The sequence below is a fragment of the Alternaria arborescens genome, assembly GCF_004154835.1.
Source record: "Alternaria arborescens strain FERA 675 chromosome Unknown contig_14, whole genome shotgun sequence".
NCBI classification, from domain to species: Eukaryota; Fungi; Ascomycota; class Dothideomycetes; order Pleosporales; family Pleosporaceae; genus Alternaria; species Alternaria arborescens.
This window is the reverse complement of record NW_021167869.1, coordinates 558,397-574,534: the sequence shown is the minus strand read 5'-3', so window position 1 is coordinate 574,534 and position 16,138 is coordinate 558,397. Positions and strand designations below refer to the sequence as shown.

Below are 16,138 nucleotides of genomic sequence, written 5' to 3'. Positions count from 1 at the left end.
CTTTGCTTCGACCTTCTTGTATATACTTGACCTGTACATATTGATCCAGATTGGTGGACTGTAGTCGATTTGCTGTTGAGCTCAAAAATAGACCAAGCACGCGTACCCTGTGCGATGGAAGTAGACTAGCAACCCAGAACATCCATGGCCATTTTTCTGACTGAGCGCGTGATGACTGCAAGCTTTGTCTGGATCGCCTGAGCATGATGAATCAGAAAAACCCAAGCATAGCGAATGTCGATATCAGAGTAGAAAGTGGAAACTAGCACGATCTAACGCATGTTCCGCAGCGCTAAGCGGTCACCATACCTGGGCTGCATATGTCCCGCAACGAATATGAATGGGCGGGGTCTCTCCATCCAAAAGCGCGGAGACCCTGCAGTGCCAACGCATCACCGCTGAAGAAGAATCGAGGGCAGTCATGTCCTCCAATCCCTCCGACCACGCCGGTTTCAAACGCTGTTTGAGATCACAGCCACCCTGAATCGGAGCGCCCCTCGAACATTATTGGCATCTTAGAGTCAGCATTGGAGGATTCGCGATTCGAGTGAACCCTTACCCCGCTAAGATTCTAGCTCCCCCGACTTTCTGGATCCAGGAGACGACGAATGTTGCAACAACCATCGCAAGACATCCCCAACATAGCAGAGAGCATTGCCAAACAGTAGAAAACTTGCGCAGAGCACAACAATCCCTCCATCATGAACGTCGACCCTCTGACTGGCAAACCGCTCCCTTCGACCGCCATCCAACGCATCCTCTACCTCGCGCCCAAAGTCCACATTTACCAGATCCCACCTGCGACGTCTACAAAAGGCTACCAGGCCTCGACCTGGACAGCCGACAACAACAAGCTCCAAATCTTCACGGCTCGACTACGCGTCGTCGAGACGTCAATACCGTCGAATGAGGAGCAACAAAGCAACTACGATGCAGAGGAGAAGGTCACAACAACACTCCTATTGGAAGACCCAAAAACGGGGGACCTGTTCGCCGCAGCGCCATACACAAGTGAGAGGACGGTAGAGCAAGCATTGGACAGTAGCCGCTTCTTCGCCATCACCGTCGTGGGCGAGGGCAGGAAGGCGATCCTGGGTATGGGCTTCGAGGAACGCAGCGAAGCCTTTGATTTTAGCATTGCGCTGCAAGACGCCCGTCGCGTACTTGGCTTTGAACAAAACCCCGCTGCGACATCGTCATCCCGCTCCTCCAAATCCGCACAAACGCCCGTCGCCGAAGAACCAAAACGCGATTTCAGTCTCAAGGCCGGCGAAACGATATCGATAAATCTGGGAGGCTTGAAGGGACGCAGGTCAAGATCACATGAGGGAGGCGAGAAGAGTGAGGAAGGTGATCGCAAGAGCGAACAAGATGCGCTGTTCAGTATAAAGCCGCCACCGGGAAGTGGGGGTGGGGGTCCCGGATTCCTGCCACCGCCACCAAGTGCGAAGAGTGTCAAGGAGGAAAGGAGGAGAAGTCGGCAGAACTTTGATGCTGCCAGCTTTCAACCGCCCAAACAGACGGCGGAGGATTTGGGCTTCGACGATGGCGAGTTTGGCGAGTTCCAATGAGAGGGGGCTACAAATAAGTGGGAGGTATTTTGTGCATGTTTAGCATTGGAGTTATTGTTTGCACTGGTTTAGGTCCTCCGCGCATGGGAGGCGTTTTGAAATCAAGACATAGCAAGTTTCAAGGAGACGCGAGTTTTGCTGAGTGTATAGGTGCGTGTCGTCGAGTGAAAGCGAGGTGTGTTGGGTATATCAATCTACAAACGCCGATCCTATGTGCCCGGAAAGAATATTTCAATCGCCGCTCATGAATATGTCCAACCCTGCGCCTCATCGTACAGTCTTTCAATGTCGCGAATCAGATCCTCTGGCTTTTCTCCACCCTCGCAGTCCTTGAACTTGCCTCCATCGGTAACACAGCGCACTTTGTCGTCCAATCTCACGGTACAGCTGGTGGTCACGCCTACATCGCTACTATGCTGCACGCTATCTCGCAAGAGGCCCATGCCATATGCGCCGTTCTCCTTGCTCATGCAATCGTTGAGCACGCCAAAGTCCAGGCCATGCTCCAGCGCGCAGTCTTCGATGAGGGAGCGGGCGGGTATCTCGGAATAATCGTTTGTAAGGCAGTTGGTGAAGCCAAGGTAAAGTTTAGGATTGGGGTACTCGGATGCGGCGCACAGCATGACAATGTCGCCTAGACATTCTGTTTGGCCGTGTTTGCATTCAACGCCGTCGTCTGCTGCCAGGCTGCATGTGTGTCAGCTACGTCGGCTGCTTGCGCGGGGACGATGCAACGTACCTTCCTATCATGCTCAAGCGGAAGTCCACCTTGTCCGACACGTTGGCCATGGCGGGCAAGACGAGCTTCTTCAGGCAGTCGCGCGCATCCGGACACTTTGACATGATGTGTACATCGACCGGTACCTTTGTGTCGGCCTCGTCGTGCATGTCTGTACATGTGAAGGTGCGTGCCAGCCAGAACAGACTGAAGAGCAACACAAACGCCGCCATCTGGAGTCGCGTCCTCCTTGTCTTGCGAGATGGCATTGTCTCGTCGGGTGGCGGCGCCTTGATGTGCTCGTGCGTGTCCGGGAGGAGGGGCGCCTTCTCTTCCATTGCGTGGGACGGTGTCGGGGCCGACGCGAGGTTTTTATGTAGGGCTTCGTGTAGGCGCGATGGGCGGGTGGTCTGGACGCTGCGGTGCTGAGCTAGAAGTGTTGGGCTGGTCTGCTAGATGCGATGGGCTTGTGTGATGTGATGAACATGGTCAAATCGGGAAAGATGGTCTGATAGGCGTTCGGGCTTATTTGCTGATAGCGTGGCTGACTAGGGCTTTGAGCGGCAGATCGATCTAGGTACCAGCAAAAGCAAAACAATCTAAACTCTGTATTTAGTGAGCGTTGCACACGTCGAGGAGCCACATTCCCGTATGACGTGATGCGCTATTCACACTTCTCGCAACGCTCACACTTCTCGCAACGCGTGCACTTCCCAAATACGTGAAAAGAGCCGAGGAGGACAGCACGGCGGAACAATTGGCCGTCGTGCCCGTCGTGCTGTAGCCGTGTGGCGTTCTACACGCATGTAACACCGAGCTTCGGAGGGGCTACACGAATCCTACCTCACGAACCATTCATCTACTGCGCGTGTAAAGCCTGTCAATCCCACGCCTCTCCTTTCCTTTTCGCTTCTTTGCTCATGATGAGATGACTTTTTGCCTTGTTGACATTCTTCTTATCCTGCTCAGACATTGAATTGTTCTGCAATCCGCGAGGCTTATCCCCCTCCCCCTTTCCATCTGGCCGCCTTCTACTTCCAGATTCGATAACACATGCGGCAGCCCTGCATCAATTCCCTTAGATCCGTTCCTGAAGCCCGGCACCAACCCGAAACATGGCGTCGGATGATCAACAAGACGCTGCATCGGCTGCGATCCAAGCATTGACCGGCTTTATCAATACGAGCACTTTGCTTCCTCTAGCCCAGCAATTTTCGGCAACTTACAGTCATCTGGCCAAGTCTTCCACCGAGCACTTTCTAGTCACTCCCGTCACGGCACTACCCACAGGGAAAGAGAAGGGTAAATTCTTGAGCATCGATGTTGGTGGCACGAATCTAAGAGTCGGATTTGTTGAGCTAATCGGAGAGCCAGATGGCGCCGCAGAGGATGAGCGGACACGGAGTAGCACGGTTGGCGAAAACGTGTTTGCTCGCATCAAGAGGAGCCACGACAGAGACTGGCCCATTGGGGATCACCTGAAGATGGACCAAGCTGAAGACTTGTTTGCCTGGATTGGTGACTGTATCGCCGAGGTTGTCAAGAGTGCTCTTGAAGAGCAAGAGACCATGAAAGATATCACATCTCCCCTCGGCGATGAGATTCTGCTTGGCATCACCTTCAGCTTCCCGATGGCGTAAGTCTAAATCCACACGTAGATTGTAACACCTTACTAAAGCATAGTGCAGACAAGATCGTCTTTCAGAAGCGACTCTGCTACCAATGGGCAAAGGATTCGCCATGACTTCGGATCTGAACCTGGGCAAGATGCTTCTCGCTGGATATGCGCGATACTGCCACACCAATGATGCAGCAAGCCAGCTCAACCATTCCAAGTCACAATTACCAAGGATACGGGTAGCCGCCATCACAAACGACACAGTAGCAACATTCGCATCCCTTGCCTATGCAGCCAAAGCAGCACCCAACAGCCGCGTTGCCATGGGCCTCATCGTCGGTACTGGTACCAACGCAACCGTACCAATGAAGCCAGAGAGTCTTCATCCTGATAAGAGAAGTGCACTCTCAAACCCTGATGCCGTCGAAACCGTCGTCATCAACACAGAGTGGACGATTCGTGGCACGGACAAGCCCTTGGTCGACCTCAACATCAAAACATCCTGGGACATGACACTCGATGCCAACAGCGATGCACCGGGCTTCCAACCATTCGAGTACATGACCTCTGGGCGGTATCTTGGCGAGATTGTACGATTAGTGTTTGTCGATGTTGTGTCAAAAGAAGAAAGTGTGCACGTACCATCGTCACTGATGCTTAAGAACGCCCTACCAACCCGCTTCCTGTCGGAAGTCGTCGCGCGAAAGGGGGGTCGCATCGTACAGGAAGAGCTCGAGAGCAGGTACCCAGATCCTGAAGATTCGGACGATTTCTTCTGGACTGTCGACAAGGTGGAGTTGATACGCGACATTGCCGAAGCTGTCCAGCAGCGCTCTTCAGCTCTCATCGCGGCTGCTTGCATTGGACTCCTGAACTGTGTGGGTGACGTCGCACTAGACAAGCAACAGGCCTCAAGCAACGGTGCTCATGCAAAAGGGAAACGCGAGATAGAAGAACTGGTAATAGCATACGCCGGAGGAACGATATCACAATACCCCAAGTGGCTACAGACATGTCAGCAATGGATAGATATACTCGTCGAGGAGGGTTCTTCGTCGAACAAAAACAAGCAAGTCACGCTCAAGGAGGCCAAGGACGGAGGTATTGTCGGCGCCGGAGTACTCGCAGGCATGACAGATGAGATAGTATAAGATTAGGCGAAGAGTTCCCTCAAGGCACTACCAAAGACCACGAGTCGTACAGCCAGTCACAGTGCCACATCGACATTAAACACATTTCAAGTAGCCAGAAACAAAGCACATGATACCCTAAATCCCATCTCCTCCTATCTACCTTACTGGTAGCTGTGCCTGCCATTCAGGATCAACTTTACTCTGCTTGAAGAAACTCTTGCCCCTCAACCACTGTCTATACGCCTTATACCTCTTCTTCGCCGTATCCTCTTCCTCTACATCCAGCGGGTTCTCCTTGACGCGCAAGAATTCTTCAAACTCCTCAATGTCCTCTTCTGGGGTCTGAAACTTGCTTCCGGTAGACTGTGGCTGTGGGGGCGGCTGCTGGACATCAGAGTAGACGTGTGGGTGTAGATTGTACGTTTGCGGGTACGAGTAAGAGGGCGCGTGGGAGAAGGGCGTGCTTACGGACTGTGAGGTCATGGGGCGGGCGAAGGAGTGGTGAGACGAGAGATCCGTGTCTAGGCGAGGTAGATCAGAGAGCGTGATCTGAACGCCATCTTCGTCAAAGTCTTTTGGTGCTGGGATGCTGCCTTCGGTCATGGAAAGGTAATCGTAGAATTCCATGGCGCTGGGGTCGTCAGCGCTGGGCATTTCGCTGCTGACTACGAGGGGCAGATTGAGTGGATGCTCAATATAGCGGGCGTATTCTTCTTCTTCGCCGTGGGATACGGATGGATTCATGCTGTTTTCGTAGAATTGCGTTAATGTCCACTGATGGACTAGGGCTTTATCAGCCGGTTTAAAGCCGGGCTTGACTGTAGATGAGAGGCCAGTCGAAGTTGACGTTGAATTAGTCAGAGACTGATATGCTGATGGTGGTGGAGCTGGTGGATGTGTCTCAAAGTGCGAATCTCGGAGAATCGAATGTCGGACAGATGAATCAACGCTAAGATGCAAATCTCTACCGCGAATACCTGGGATACGATTTGGTTTTGCCTCTGTCTCGCTGGACGGATCAAGTATAGTGACGCCTTTTCGAGGGCCTTTCTTTCCGTCTCTTCCTTGTGCGTCGTGGTCTTGTTGCTTGGTGCGAGGGACGAACGGGGACATGTTTTCCTTGCGAGTTGGAAATGTTCCATCGCGGCTATCACGACCTGGTCGTGGCTTAGCTAGACGAAAGGCGAAGATTTTGAGATACGAAGAGATAGCTAGTGGTCTGTAGTATTCGAGCCAGTAGTCATCACGGAAGCTGATGAAGTCAAATGCCGTTTCCTCGGTTGGCTGGGCTGGCATGACTGAGGGTGGTAATCTGCGCTGTTGAAGATGCGAGAGTGTGTACCATTGAACATAATCGCGTCGTGTGCGCTCAAGGAATGCTTTCGGATCTTGATGATGGAGGTAATAGTCTGTCGACAAGTCCCATAACATTGGTTGGCCTTGGCGGTAGGTATAGTTACCCAAGAACAAGTTGTAGGCCTCTTGACGCTGGGAGTCGAGGAATGAGTTGTGGTAGTAGCGCTTGAAGCTCTCAACCATATCGCGTGAACTACTCTGCCATTGATTGATTTTTCGATACGTAGCCATCGTGTTGACCAGATGTGAGCCACCATACTGGATCGCAATGGTGTCACCGTGCCCGTGAAACATCTGCGTGAAGAGCTCAACGCAGTCGGAGTCGTACTCTACTGTGTTGTCAGATATGACACCCAGCGCTTGCAGCTGTCGACCTAGTGCTCGCTTTCCAATGACGAACTGAGCAGCATTGGTTCTATCCAGGCAGTCGATACAATTGGTTCGCGCTACTCCGTTTTGAACTTGAGGCGTATCGAACTCGTTATCGCCGTTGCGAAAAAATCCAGTCTTACGCAAAACCTTCTCAGCCAGATTTTCCAAAGTGCCAATGACGTCTTGACCTCTCGTCTTGGCCGCCCTTGACATGTCGAACGCTTCGTATATTATCTTTTTGTCATTCGGCAAGGATTGATTGAGGTAGTCGATGGCGTGTTTGTATTCATAGAGTAACTTCGATTCTCTCGGGGTTCTCTCGCGCGCCTTGATGAGGTTGAGAACGTATACTGGAGCACCATATCGATCGAATAAGTTGTCAAAGTGTAGTCCTGCCGCACTGTAGAAGGGGTCTACAAGGCTTAGGTCGATGTCGGGCTTTGGCGTTACGCCAGTATTGTCTTGGGTCCAATATAACGGTATGCTACCACGATGCTGCACGTAGGATGTGTAGGATGGATTTGCATACAATCGTGGTCCAGGGGCATGAAAAGACGTGGTAGTCTGCTCAGACACAATCTGTTCTGTCTCAACATCATTGGCGACATATCCGAGGTCGTTCGTTCCGCGCTTGAGAAAGCGAGCACCAGCGAAATATCTGGATCGCCGAGCAATAATGGTAAGGTACACTCGTCGCCCGAATATATCCAGAGAAGACTGGTCCACGTACCCGTGTATCACGGGGTGGCACCAGTCATACACATTCTTCAATGCATCCCGCGCAGGGTTCAGAAGATGATGGTTCCAGACAAACATGTCTTGGAAATCGCGCTCGGGGTTGGAGATACCTTCACTAAGCGCAGTCCGTTGATGGATGATGTTCTGTTGCAAGCTTCTCGTCACGTTGTAGGAATAGCTAAAGTAAAAGGATCGGTTCAGGTCCATGTTGTTGAGAATAGACAAGAATCTCGCCTCCTCCGGATTGCGGTCTTTCTGGTACCTTGACGTTGATCCAGTCGTCAGTGGAACCATGTCTGTGCCATCGACTTGGTAAATGTAATGGCCGCCCAACATGGCCACCTGTGATCTTTTCGATATAAGAAGCATGTAATATGCCTCAGTGAATCGGATGAAGCCCAACAGACCCCAAGTGCTGCACTTCAACCTCATACCTCCCGTGGCTTTGTTACCATCAGCTATAGTATCCAAAAGCTGGTGCATCTCTCGCCGATTGTACACAATGTCATCTTCGAAGATGTTCAAGTGCCCAGGTGCAGCAGTCCGGTCAATCTTCAGCACGCGAAACTGCCTGTCCGTGATATCGGCACCAATGAGGTAGAAGCGAGTACTGGTTTCGTAGAGTGAGAATTTGTGCATTCTCTTAATTCCGCTCTCGCCGACATTTTGGTACGTGGAGCCCTTGAGTTTGTGAACAGTAGACGGAGTAGATGGTCTGTGAAACGATACGTTGACATTTGGATTCTCTTCTTCACCACCAAACTTGGTAGATTCTGACTCTCTGCGCGGTTTTCCATGACCAGGGAGTTTCCCAAGATCCGCTTCGGGCTTGAATATGCTATCGTGTTCAAGTGGAGAGGTTTGCGGGCTTCCGACAGCAGTTGATGCTTTTTCAATATCGTCTAGCTTTTCCCGACTGCTGGCACGGGATGCCGTAGCCCTTGACGCCACAGAACTGGCTCGCTCTGGAGAACTCAACCTTGACTTGGATCTTTCCATGATGGGCGTTAGTGGTTGAGATGGGGTTCATGAACGAATGCGAGAAGATAGAACTTGTCACGCGGTCACAACGTGGTTGTCGGAAGCTCCCAAGGTCGGTATTGGCGCGTGCGGATGACACAAGACAACTACTGGCCCAGACCTAGTGCTTCCTTTTGCACACTGTTTCAAGATGCGAAGGTACAAGGAGAGCTACAAGAAGAAGGACACTTAGTTCTCTAGAAAGGGCCGTGTTGTGAGCCGAATGGGCACAGGCGCCGTAGCTTCCTGGTCCAAGCCCCACTTGGCCATGTCAGTGCTTGGCGTACGTCAGTACCACTAGCAGGTCACTAGTGACTGCGAACCACAACTTCCAGAAACATGAGCGGAGGGACGTTTTTTTATTATAGATATATACATTGAATGGCTTTAGGCACGAGCCAGAATGAATCTTTCGCTAGTAACCTATGATGTCGGACTTACAGGCAGACTGTGTAGCTCTTGTCGTAGTCCTGAAGCATCAAACAGACCATCGAACGCTTCACGCTGTCTTGTAGCATGGCGGATACTACTTAACGCTCCAGTACAAAATATTCAAATTCAAACACCATAAGTCAACTACTTAACTAAAAGCAAGAAAAAAATGTATTGCTCTTGCAGTATGTTGGTCATCCCTTTTGAACCCAAGTTTACTAATAGCCTCGCCTTCGAAGTCATGGTGAGCGACAAATTGTCCGTCTTCATTATCATAGGAGCTATGCTATCAGTGTCCGCTATAGTTGTCAGCATCATATGCGTGATTATTCTGCAGAGGAGAAGGTCGGCCGAAGGGAAGAAGGTTGCATTGTAGACGTAGCATTGGGAATTCGACGCGGCACCTAGTGAGCCTGGGCCAGGGCCAGTGAGCACTCGTCCAAAGCCGCTGCGACGGGCTGTATAGAACACGGGACTCGCTTGTTTGCTTAGACGAGCGTCTCAGTGTGGTCTTAGGAGACCGATGATACCCGGATGAGACTCTAGGCTGTATTTGACTATGATGAATACCAGAAAGTTCATTCGATGATACTTTATTATTACTGCAAGTGCAGTCTTCGCGTCGCCTCTTCATGTGATGCTACGTGACGCGACGTGACGCGTGCATGAGTCAGTGTGAGCATTGTTTATCGCGGCACAGCAACCCTCAAGTTGTGTCCAACGTATGAGGAGCAAGGATGTTCGGTCTCAATATCCGCTGATGACGAAGGATAACCTAGTAGATATTCGGCTGCTCCCGGGTCTTAGATAGATTATGTGGTGTGTGCGTTATTCTCCGAAAGTCCCAGCTTACGGGAGGGGCGATAGTCGCATAGTAAACAGCATAAGCATGAAGGTGGAAGAGAAGAAACAACATGAACATGTATAATTAAGATGCGCCTAAACATGGCCAAAGCAAATGCTGATCGGTTCTTTCGGGGATATGCATGAGCAAACATGAGTCAAGACAAGCCTGTGCATGAGGACCTGCAGCTGAACGGGCGTATATGTTCAAGCAGACAGTCGCGCAACGCAGCCGCAGAAGTAGACGATAGGCGGAAGGTTTGATACTGGCAAATGAACAGAAGGCGAGGAAACGCGGGATGTCCAGAAGAGGCGTTTCTTGTTGGTATAAAAAAAGAGGATATGCGAGGGGTTAAAGTTCACGGGGGGCTCAACTGAGACTAGCTCGTGGCCCCTGCCGCTGCAAACCACGGCATCGCGTATCCCTGAGGAGGTTCAATTCGCCTCGGGCGCCCGCTGCCCGATGTGCAATTAAACACAGGCGTCCCATCTCTTCGGCGAGTTTTTTGTCTTTCTGGTATCTTTCTGGATATCTGGACGCTCTCGACGTCTTTGCAGTCTTTGCAGTCTCGTTTTGCTACTGACAGGCACCGGCTGAAGTTGGACGCGCATGGTTACCGGGCCCGGGGACTCTGCATGCCAATCATGCACTGATCATCAACTCTGCAGCATTCCAGACACAGTGACATAGACGGCATACCAATCTGGAATACGGCCTGCTCTCGTGCAGCACGCGGCGGAAATGGATTCCCAGCAACCCGTTCGCTCTTCCCCCACCGACAACGGTGCAGCAGCCACTGGAGCCCCGGCGAAGTCGCGACGGCGCGATTCTCTCCCATCGTCTGTCAAAACAACGGATGCCCGACCAAGCAAGCGCACGCCTAATTATATACGCACCACGGCCGCATCGCCCCAGGTTATCTCGTCCCTGATCGACCAGCTGTCCGCCATATCCATCCCAGCGCATAACCATTTCGAGAACCTCCTCGTCGGCTACGACAACGGCCTGTCTGCATCCGCTGCGCCCAGCGTACGCACCCACTCGGAGAAGAACTCGATCGCAGGACACGATGGAGTTTCGGTGGACCATGGCAACTACCACAACTCAATAAGAGACCAGAACGACGTCTACCCCGACGACGCATGCGAGCCGCCTGTCATCCGAACCTCGAAGCCGCCATCCGGCCTCTCCCCCCTTACTGCGCCCAAGAAACCAAGCAAAGCGCATTCGCTCAGTAGCTACATCGGACGAAGCGGCGGCAGCTCGTGCTCCCTGCAGTCTACCCATTCCAACCGGTCAGGGAGCAGTTTCGGCAATATCAGCGTTGAGGCAGGTGTGCCGCGCCCGTCAGTCGGCAGTGCGAGGTCGTCGGTGGAGAGCAAGAGAAGCGCAAAGGGGCACAAGAGCTTGATGTACATGAGCTCACGCGAGCGACTACGACAAAAGGAGACCGAACGCAAGCGCGTGACTGTACACAACCTCGACGACATCCCCACTGGCTCCCCTTCCAAGAAGATCGCCCACCAACTCTTCCCTTACGAAGACACCATCAGCGAAGAGCCCTCCTCTGCCAAGGACGAGCAACGCTCACTCGAGACAGTGGCTGAGTCGTCGAGATTCGCCCAGCGGCATCCTAGCAGGAACAACAGTCCACGCCGACTGCGCCTGAACCTAGTCGATGTCCATCATCTCGAAAGCCCCTCAGACAGCGGACTAATCCCCGAGCGCGGGTCATCCTTGAAGCACACAGGCAGCCCCGCGCGCAAGAGCAAGAAGCGCCGACCGGGGGACAAGAGCCGTCCAAAGTCTCGCAAGACCGACATGGTCCCAGAAGAGGAGGAAAAGATGGACCCCGAAGCACAGAGGAAGAAGAAGATCTTGGAAGAACTGGAACAGGAGGAGAATGAGGTCGCTCAAAGAATCCGAGAACTCAGAGACCAGAAACTGCGAAGAGATAAATTAGCCGGAAAGATGCCTGTTGATGCACACGCAGGGGCGACACCACCCAGGGTGCCTCGCGTTTCATCCATTCCTAGTCCCGAGTCGTCGCCCATCTCGTCTGTTTCAAGCGTGTCGGAAGACGAAAGGAGGGTGCAGAACTCGACAAAGGCGCATAGGGTGCTTGGGATATCGCAGGAAACCGCCCTAGCGGCCGAGAAGCTAACGGAAAGGCCGATGGATAAGCCGGCTGAAAAAGCAGAAGGTGACAAGTCTAACCTCTCGGTACCACTACAACCACGCAATCTGCGCCACTCGCGGCACCGCAGTCTGACACTGAATGACGGTGATGAACTTACCCCACTTCCGATCGATTACACGCTTGCGCTCCAAAGTCTGGACGAGTCTGCGCCGACGCCGACCATACTAGACCCACGGTTGTCAAGATCGCCCGGTGCAGCAAGCATCATCTCAAAGGCAACCAAGTCAAGTAGCGAATCTTCTGTTCCCCAACGAGCAAACTCACTACTGTGCGTCGGCGGGAGATCTGCGCTCGGGCGTCGAGCGGCGACTAGTTCGACCATCATGGGCCAGTCCTCAAAACACAGACACTCCTCCAGTGTAACCGAGGATTCACCCAACAGACTGGCACCACCCTCTCGAGCGGCCAGTGAAGAGCCTATTACTCGACACCGTTCAATGCATGTTATTTCTCCTCCGCCAGAGTCTCACAGTATGCAACTACAACGTAAGCGCACAAGTAGCAGCAAGAGGTGGTCGCACCCCGATCTGCCGGCAAAGGCAGAGAAAGAGCACAATGACAGAGTCGATCGGAATGAGCAAAAGTCCAGAGCGGCCGCAGTACAAAGTCCACCACACCCGATAATCGAGGAGCGACCTGCAAGTCTAGATTCCATCGACCTGGACGTGCACCAATACCTAGAATCATCACGTCTCTCACAGAAGATCCGGCATCCACAAACTGGGAGACTCATTTCATTCTCAGAAGTCGGTGACCCCAACGGCTTCGCTGTCTTTGTCTGTGTAGGCATGGGATTGACTAGATATGTGATGGCATTTTACGATCAGCTCGCTGCGACTTTGAAGCTGCGTTTGATTACGCCAGATCGCCCTGGTATTGGAGGCAGTCAAACCGACCCGACCGGGACGCCTCTCAGCTGGCCTGGTATGAGAAGTGCCCATCATTGCAATAGAGATTCTCGGCTAACATGTATTAGATGATGTACTCGTGATATGCCAATCTTTGAAAATTAACAAGTTTTCCATGCTCGCGCACTCTGCCGGCGCCGTCTACGCATTAGCAACATCTTTACGAATGCCACAGCATATCCGCGGTCGCGTACACCTCCTTGCGCCTTGGATACCGCCATCACAAATGGCACCCATTGGCATCAGCCAGGACTCACCACCTACCCAGCAACTTCCGCGATCGCAACGATTCCTCCGCGCTTTGCCCCCGTCCTTACTCAAGGTTGCAAACTCCACCTTCCTCAGCGCAACAAGCGCCAGCCTTCAGCGTACCGGACCCAAAACGTCACCCAAGACTAGACGGAAGAGCATGGCCCCGTCGCCAGTGCCGCCACAGCAATCAGCAACCCGCCCATCTCTGAAGGATACTCACCGGCATTCGATGATGATGATGGATCAAGTCTTGCCGAATGCAAGCACACTGACCTTGTCGAGCCCAGACGCCAGTAACGAAGAATCACAACGCATGCAGGAAATGCTCAGTATGGCCGAGGTCGAACGCCAACGCGCTTTTGACGAACGCCTTACTTTCGCCATCTGGGACCGCGCAACGGCAAACGCAAACCCTGCAACTGACCTGATCGTCTGTCTTGAGACTAAGCAAACCATTGGATTCCGATACGAAGACATCAATAGACCTGTTGTCATTCACCACGGATCCAAAGACTCGCGTGTACCAGTCGACAACGTCCGATGGCTTGGCAAGCTGATGCGCAAGTGCGAAGTGCGGATTCTAGAGGGCGAGCAACATGGACTCATGGCCAGTGCACAGGTCATGGGCAACGTCCTCACAGAGATGGCTTCTGATTGGGAAGACTGGACGAACCTTGCTCAGGGAACAGGCGAACAGCGCTCTGTTTCGAGGAGGAGAACTACTGAGAAGTTGAGAAGCCAAATGAGCTTCACCGGCTGAGCCTAAACGCAACACGATAAGCGCTGGAGCCTCTCGACCCAGATGACAATTGTTATTGGATAATGTGCGACGGTCTGGATCTTTTTGAAAGCAAGCGGTTGTGTTCTTCATTTTGTTTTGGCCATGGCACGACCTGAAATACCCCATACTAATTACTCGGTTGTTTTGTACATTGTATAATCGCTTGTTTACTTTCTCTGCTTTATTTTATTTTGGTTTCTTTGGATACCCATTAGGTCTGGAGCGTTTTGGCACGGATTGGATGTATTTGGCTGGATGTTTGAAGTAGATAGGAAGGGGAATACTAGATGACAAGGAATTCTTGTGATATAAGCGGCTCTAATGAAATCGTTTTGCATCGCCCGCCGAATATCTCGCAGGCTGCCCTTTTACAACACTTCGATGATGAGAAGCAGGTTGATGAGACAGCGACTGATGTCATCCTTTGAAACCACTTCAACCAACAGTGTACGCCTCCACCCCTTTACCAAAGAGCAAATGTGGCTTCCTTTGCGCCAAATCCAACACGGTCTGCGCAAAGACCGAATTCGCCCATGCAAACCAACTGCGTGTATACGACTTCCCAGACTGCACATTTACGCTCTCATGCACCAGACCCAAGCTACTCACATTCTTGACCGCAGCAAGGCATGTCATGATCTCTTCGTCGTCGTCTGAGGTCATGGCTTGCACAAGGACAGCCATAGGCCAAGCATTTCGTACACCAACGTGAGGGCCGCCAATACCCGCAAAGTCGGAACCGGTGAGGTAATATGGGTTGCCGTTCTTTTCGAGTATCATCTTACGGGTGTTTTTGTAGATTTTATTGTCTGCATCCGTGAAGCCGAGGAGAGGTAGAGCGAGTAGAGAGGGCAGGTTGGCATCGTCCATCAAGATGGAAGACCCGTAGCCGTCGACTTCAAAGGCAAAAACCTCGCCATACTTCTTGTGCGTCACGACGCCGTGTTCCCATACACCTTTCTGGATTCTCTCGCCCCAAGTCTGCACTTCTGCTGCAATGTGTTTCTTTCCTGCTTTCTTGAGAATGGCAGCTGTGCGCAGTAGTTCCACGGCGATCATGGCATTGGCGGGAATGAAGAAGCCAAGGATTGTGGCGTCGTCGCTGGGACGAAAAGCAGAGCGGACGAGCCCTGTACCGCCATTGAGCGGGTTGCCGAGACCGCTTAAGCTGAGTGTTTCGGTACCGATGTTGGTTTGGCGCTGCCATGTATATTCGTTGCCTTGGTATGCGCCTGTCTCCTCGTTGAAGGTAGGCTTCGACTGCTGCTGGAGCACGTTGAGCAAAGTGTCAAGAGCGAGCAGCCAGCGGCCGTTGATGAATTCTGTGGAGTCGGCGTGGTTGTGGAATTGATTGGACAAGGAGAGGAAATGCGCAAGCGAATCGAGTTCGTACTTGCATTCGAAGACGAACGACTGTTCGTAGTTTGGATGTACGTTGTCGCCATCGCCTTGGAAGGTCGGTTTCAGCCCACTCGGGGGAGGGGGCTGGAAGGCATTGCAGTAGGGTGAGCCAATCACGTACTCTGCCTGTGTATTGATGGCTCCCAAAATGAGCTGGTGTATGTCCTTGTCTTTCTTGGCCAGTAGCTGATACTGCGCTAGTTGGTTCGTAGAGTCGCGCAACCACTCGGCGTTGATATCTCCTGTGACAATGAAGCTTTGCGCACCCTTCCACGCTGCTGGGTCCCAGCTTCGTCTCGAGGACTTGTGCTTGACAGTCCCGTCAACGTGCCAGCGTACCGTTGTGTCCAATGTGTTGGGGAAGGCATTTTCGAACAGACGAGCAAGGTCCTTGTCGACTATCTTTTCATTCATGTCATCGATGACCTTCTCGACGAGAGGCGATTCGAAGGTTCGGCAGTACTTGGATGGCCGTTGGAAGGGTAGTTCCATAGGACCTGCGCTATACGGTGGGCTGTCGCATGAATCAGCGTGTGTTGTTTCTCATATATGGGGTTCACGTACTGTGGTCGCATCGCATAGTTCTTGTAGTCGGGACATGCAGCCTTGTACTTGAGCGGGTCGATGGGGGGTCTTAGAGGCTCTTGCTCTCCGACATTATTCAGTCCAGCGAAGGCCGATGGCAAGGTAAACAGAGCCCCCAAGGACAAGGATGCTAGTGGAGACTTCATCGTCTATGGAAAGAGTCTAGAGTGTTACGCCGAGCTCTTGCGAATCCGACAAAGCCCAGATGT

The 16,138-nt window shown here is 52.3% G+C and overlaps 6 protein-coding genes across 6 annotated transcripts; 3 read left to right on the top strand and 3 right to left on the bottom strand.

Annotated features, from left to right (window-relative positions):
* Positions 1-701: 701 nt before the first annotated feature.
* Positions 702-1,571, top strand: AA0111_g6673 (hypothetical protein; the record flags this gene model as incomplete). Its single annotated transcript, XM_028652921.1, has 1 exon — positions 702-1,571. One exon carries the CDS (start codon positions 702-704, stop codon positions 1,569-1,571), a length of 870 nt encoding a protein of 289 aa, XP_028505822.1.
* Positions 1,572-1,813: 242 nt separating this feature from the next.
* AA0111_g6672 (hypothetical protein) lies at positions 1,814-2,627 on the bottom strand (the record flags this gene model as incomplete). The annotated part of the gene is made up of 2 exons (XM_028652920.1): positions 1,814-2,258; positions 2,311-2,627. The coding sequence occupies 2 exons, from the start codon at positions 2,625-2,627 to the stop codon at positions 1,814-1,816; spliced, it is 762 nt and encodes a 253-aa protein (XP_028505823.1).
* A 777-nt stretch (positions 2,628-3,404) lies between these two features.
* Positions 3,405-5,058, top strand: AA0111_g6671 (hypothetical protein; the record flags this gene model as incomplete). Its single annotated transcript, XM_028652919.1, has 2 exons — positions 3,405-3,925; positions 3,978-5,058. The coding sequence occupies 2 exons, from the start codon at positions 3,405-3,407 to the stop codon at positions 5,056-5,058; spliced, it is 1,602 nt and encodes a 533-aa protein (XP_028505824.1).
* Positions 5,059-5,196: 138 nt separating this feature from the next.
* Positions 5,197-8,505, bottom strand: AA0111_g6670 (Polyphosphoinositide phosphatase; the record flags this gene model as incomplete). Its single annotated transcript, XM_028652918.1, has 1 exon — positions 5,197-8,505. One exon carries the CDS (start codon positions 8,503-8,505, stop codon positions 5,197-5,199), a length of 3,309 nt encoding a protein of 1,102 aa, XP_028505825.1.
* A 2,038-nt stretch (positions 8,506-10,543) lies between these two features.
* AA0111_g6669 (hypothetical protein) lies at positions 10,544-13,922 on the top strand (the record flags this gene model as incomplete). The annotated part of the gene is made up of 2 exons (XM_028652916.1): positions 10,544-12,926; positions 12,979-13,922. The coding sequence occupies 2 exons, from the start codon at positions 10,544-10,546 to the stop codon at positions 13,920-13,922; spliced, it is 3,327 nt and encodes a 1,108-aa protein (XP_028505673.1).
* Positions 13,923-14,378: 456 nt separating this feature from the next.
* On the bottom strand, positions 14,379-16,075 carry AA0111_g6668 (Meiotically up-regulated 157 protein; the record flags this gene model as incomplete). Its single annotated transcript, XM_028652915.1, has 2 exons — positions 14,379-15,858; positions 15,909-16,075. 2 exons carry the CDS (start codon positions 16,073-16,075, stop codon positions 14,379-14,381), a joined length of 1,647 nt encoding a protein of 548 aa, XP_028505672.1.
* Positions 16,076-16,138: the final 63 nt, after the last annotated feature.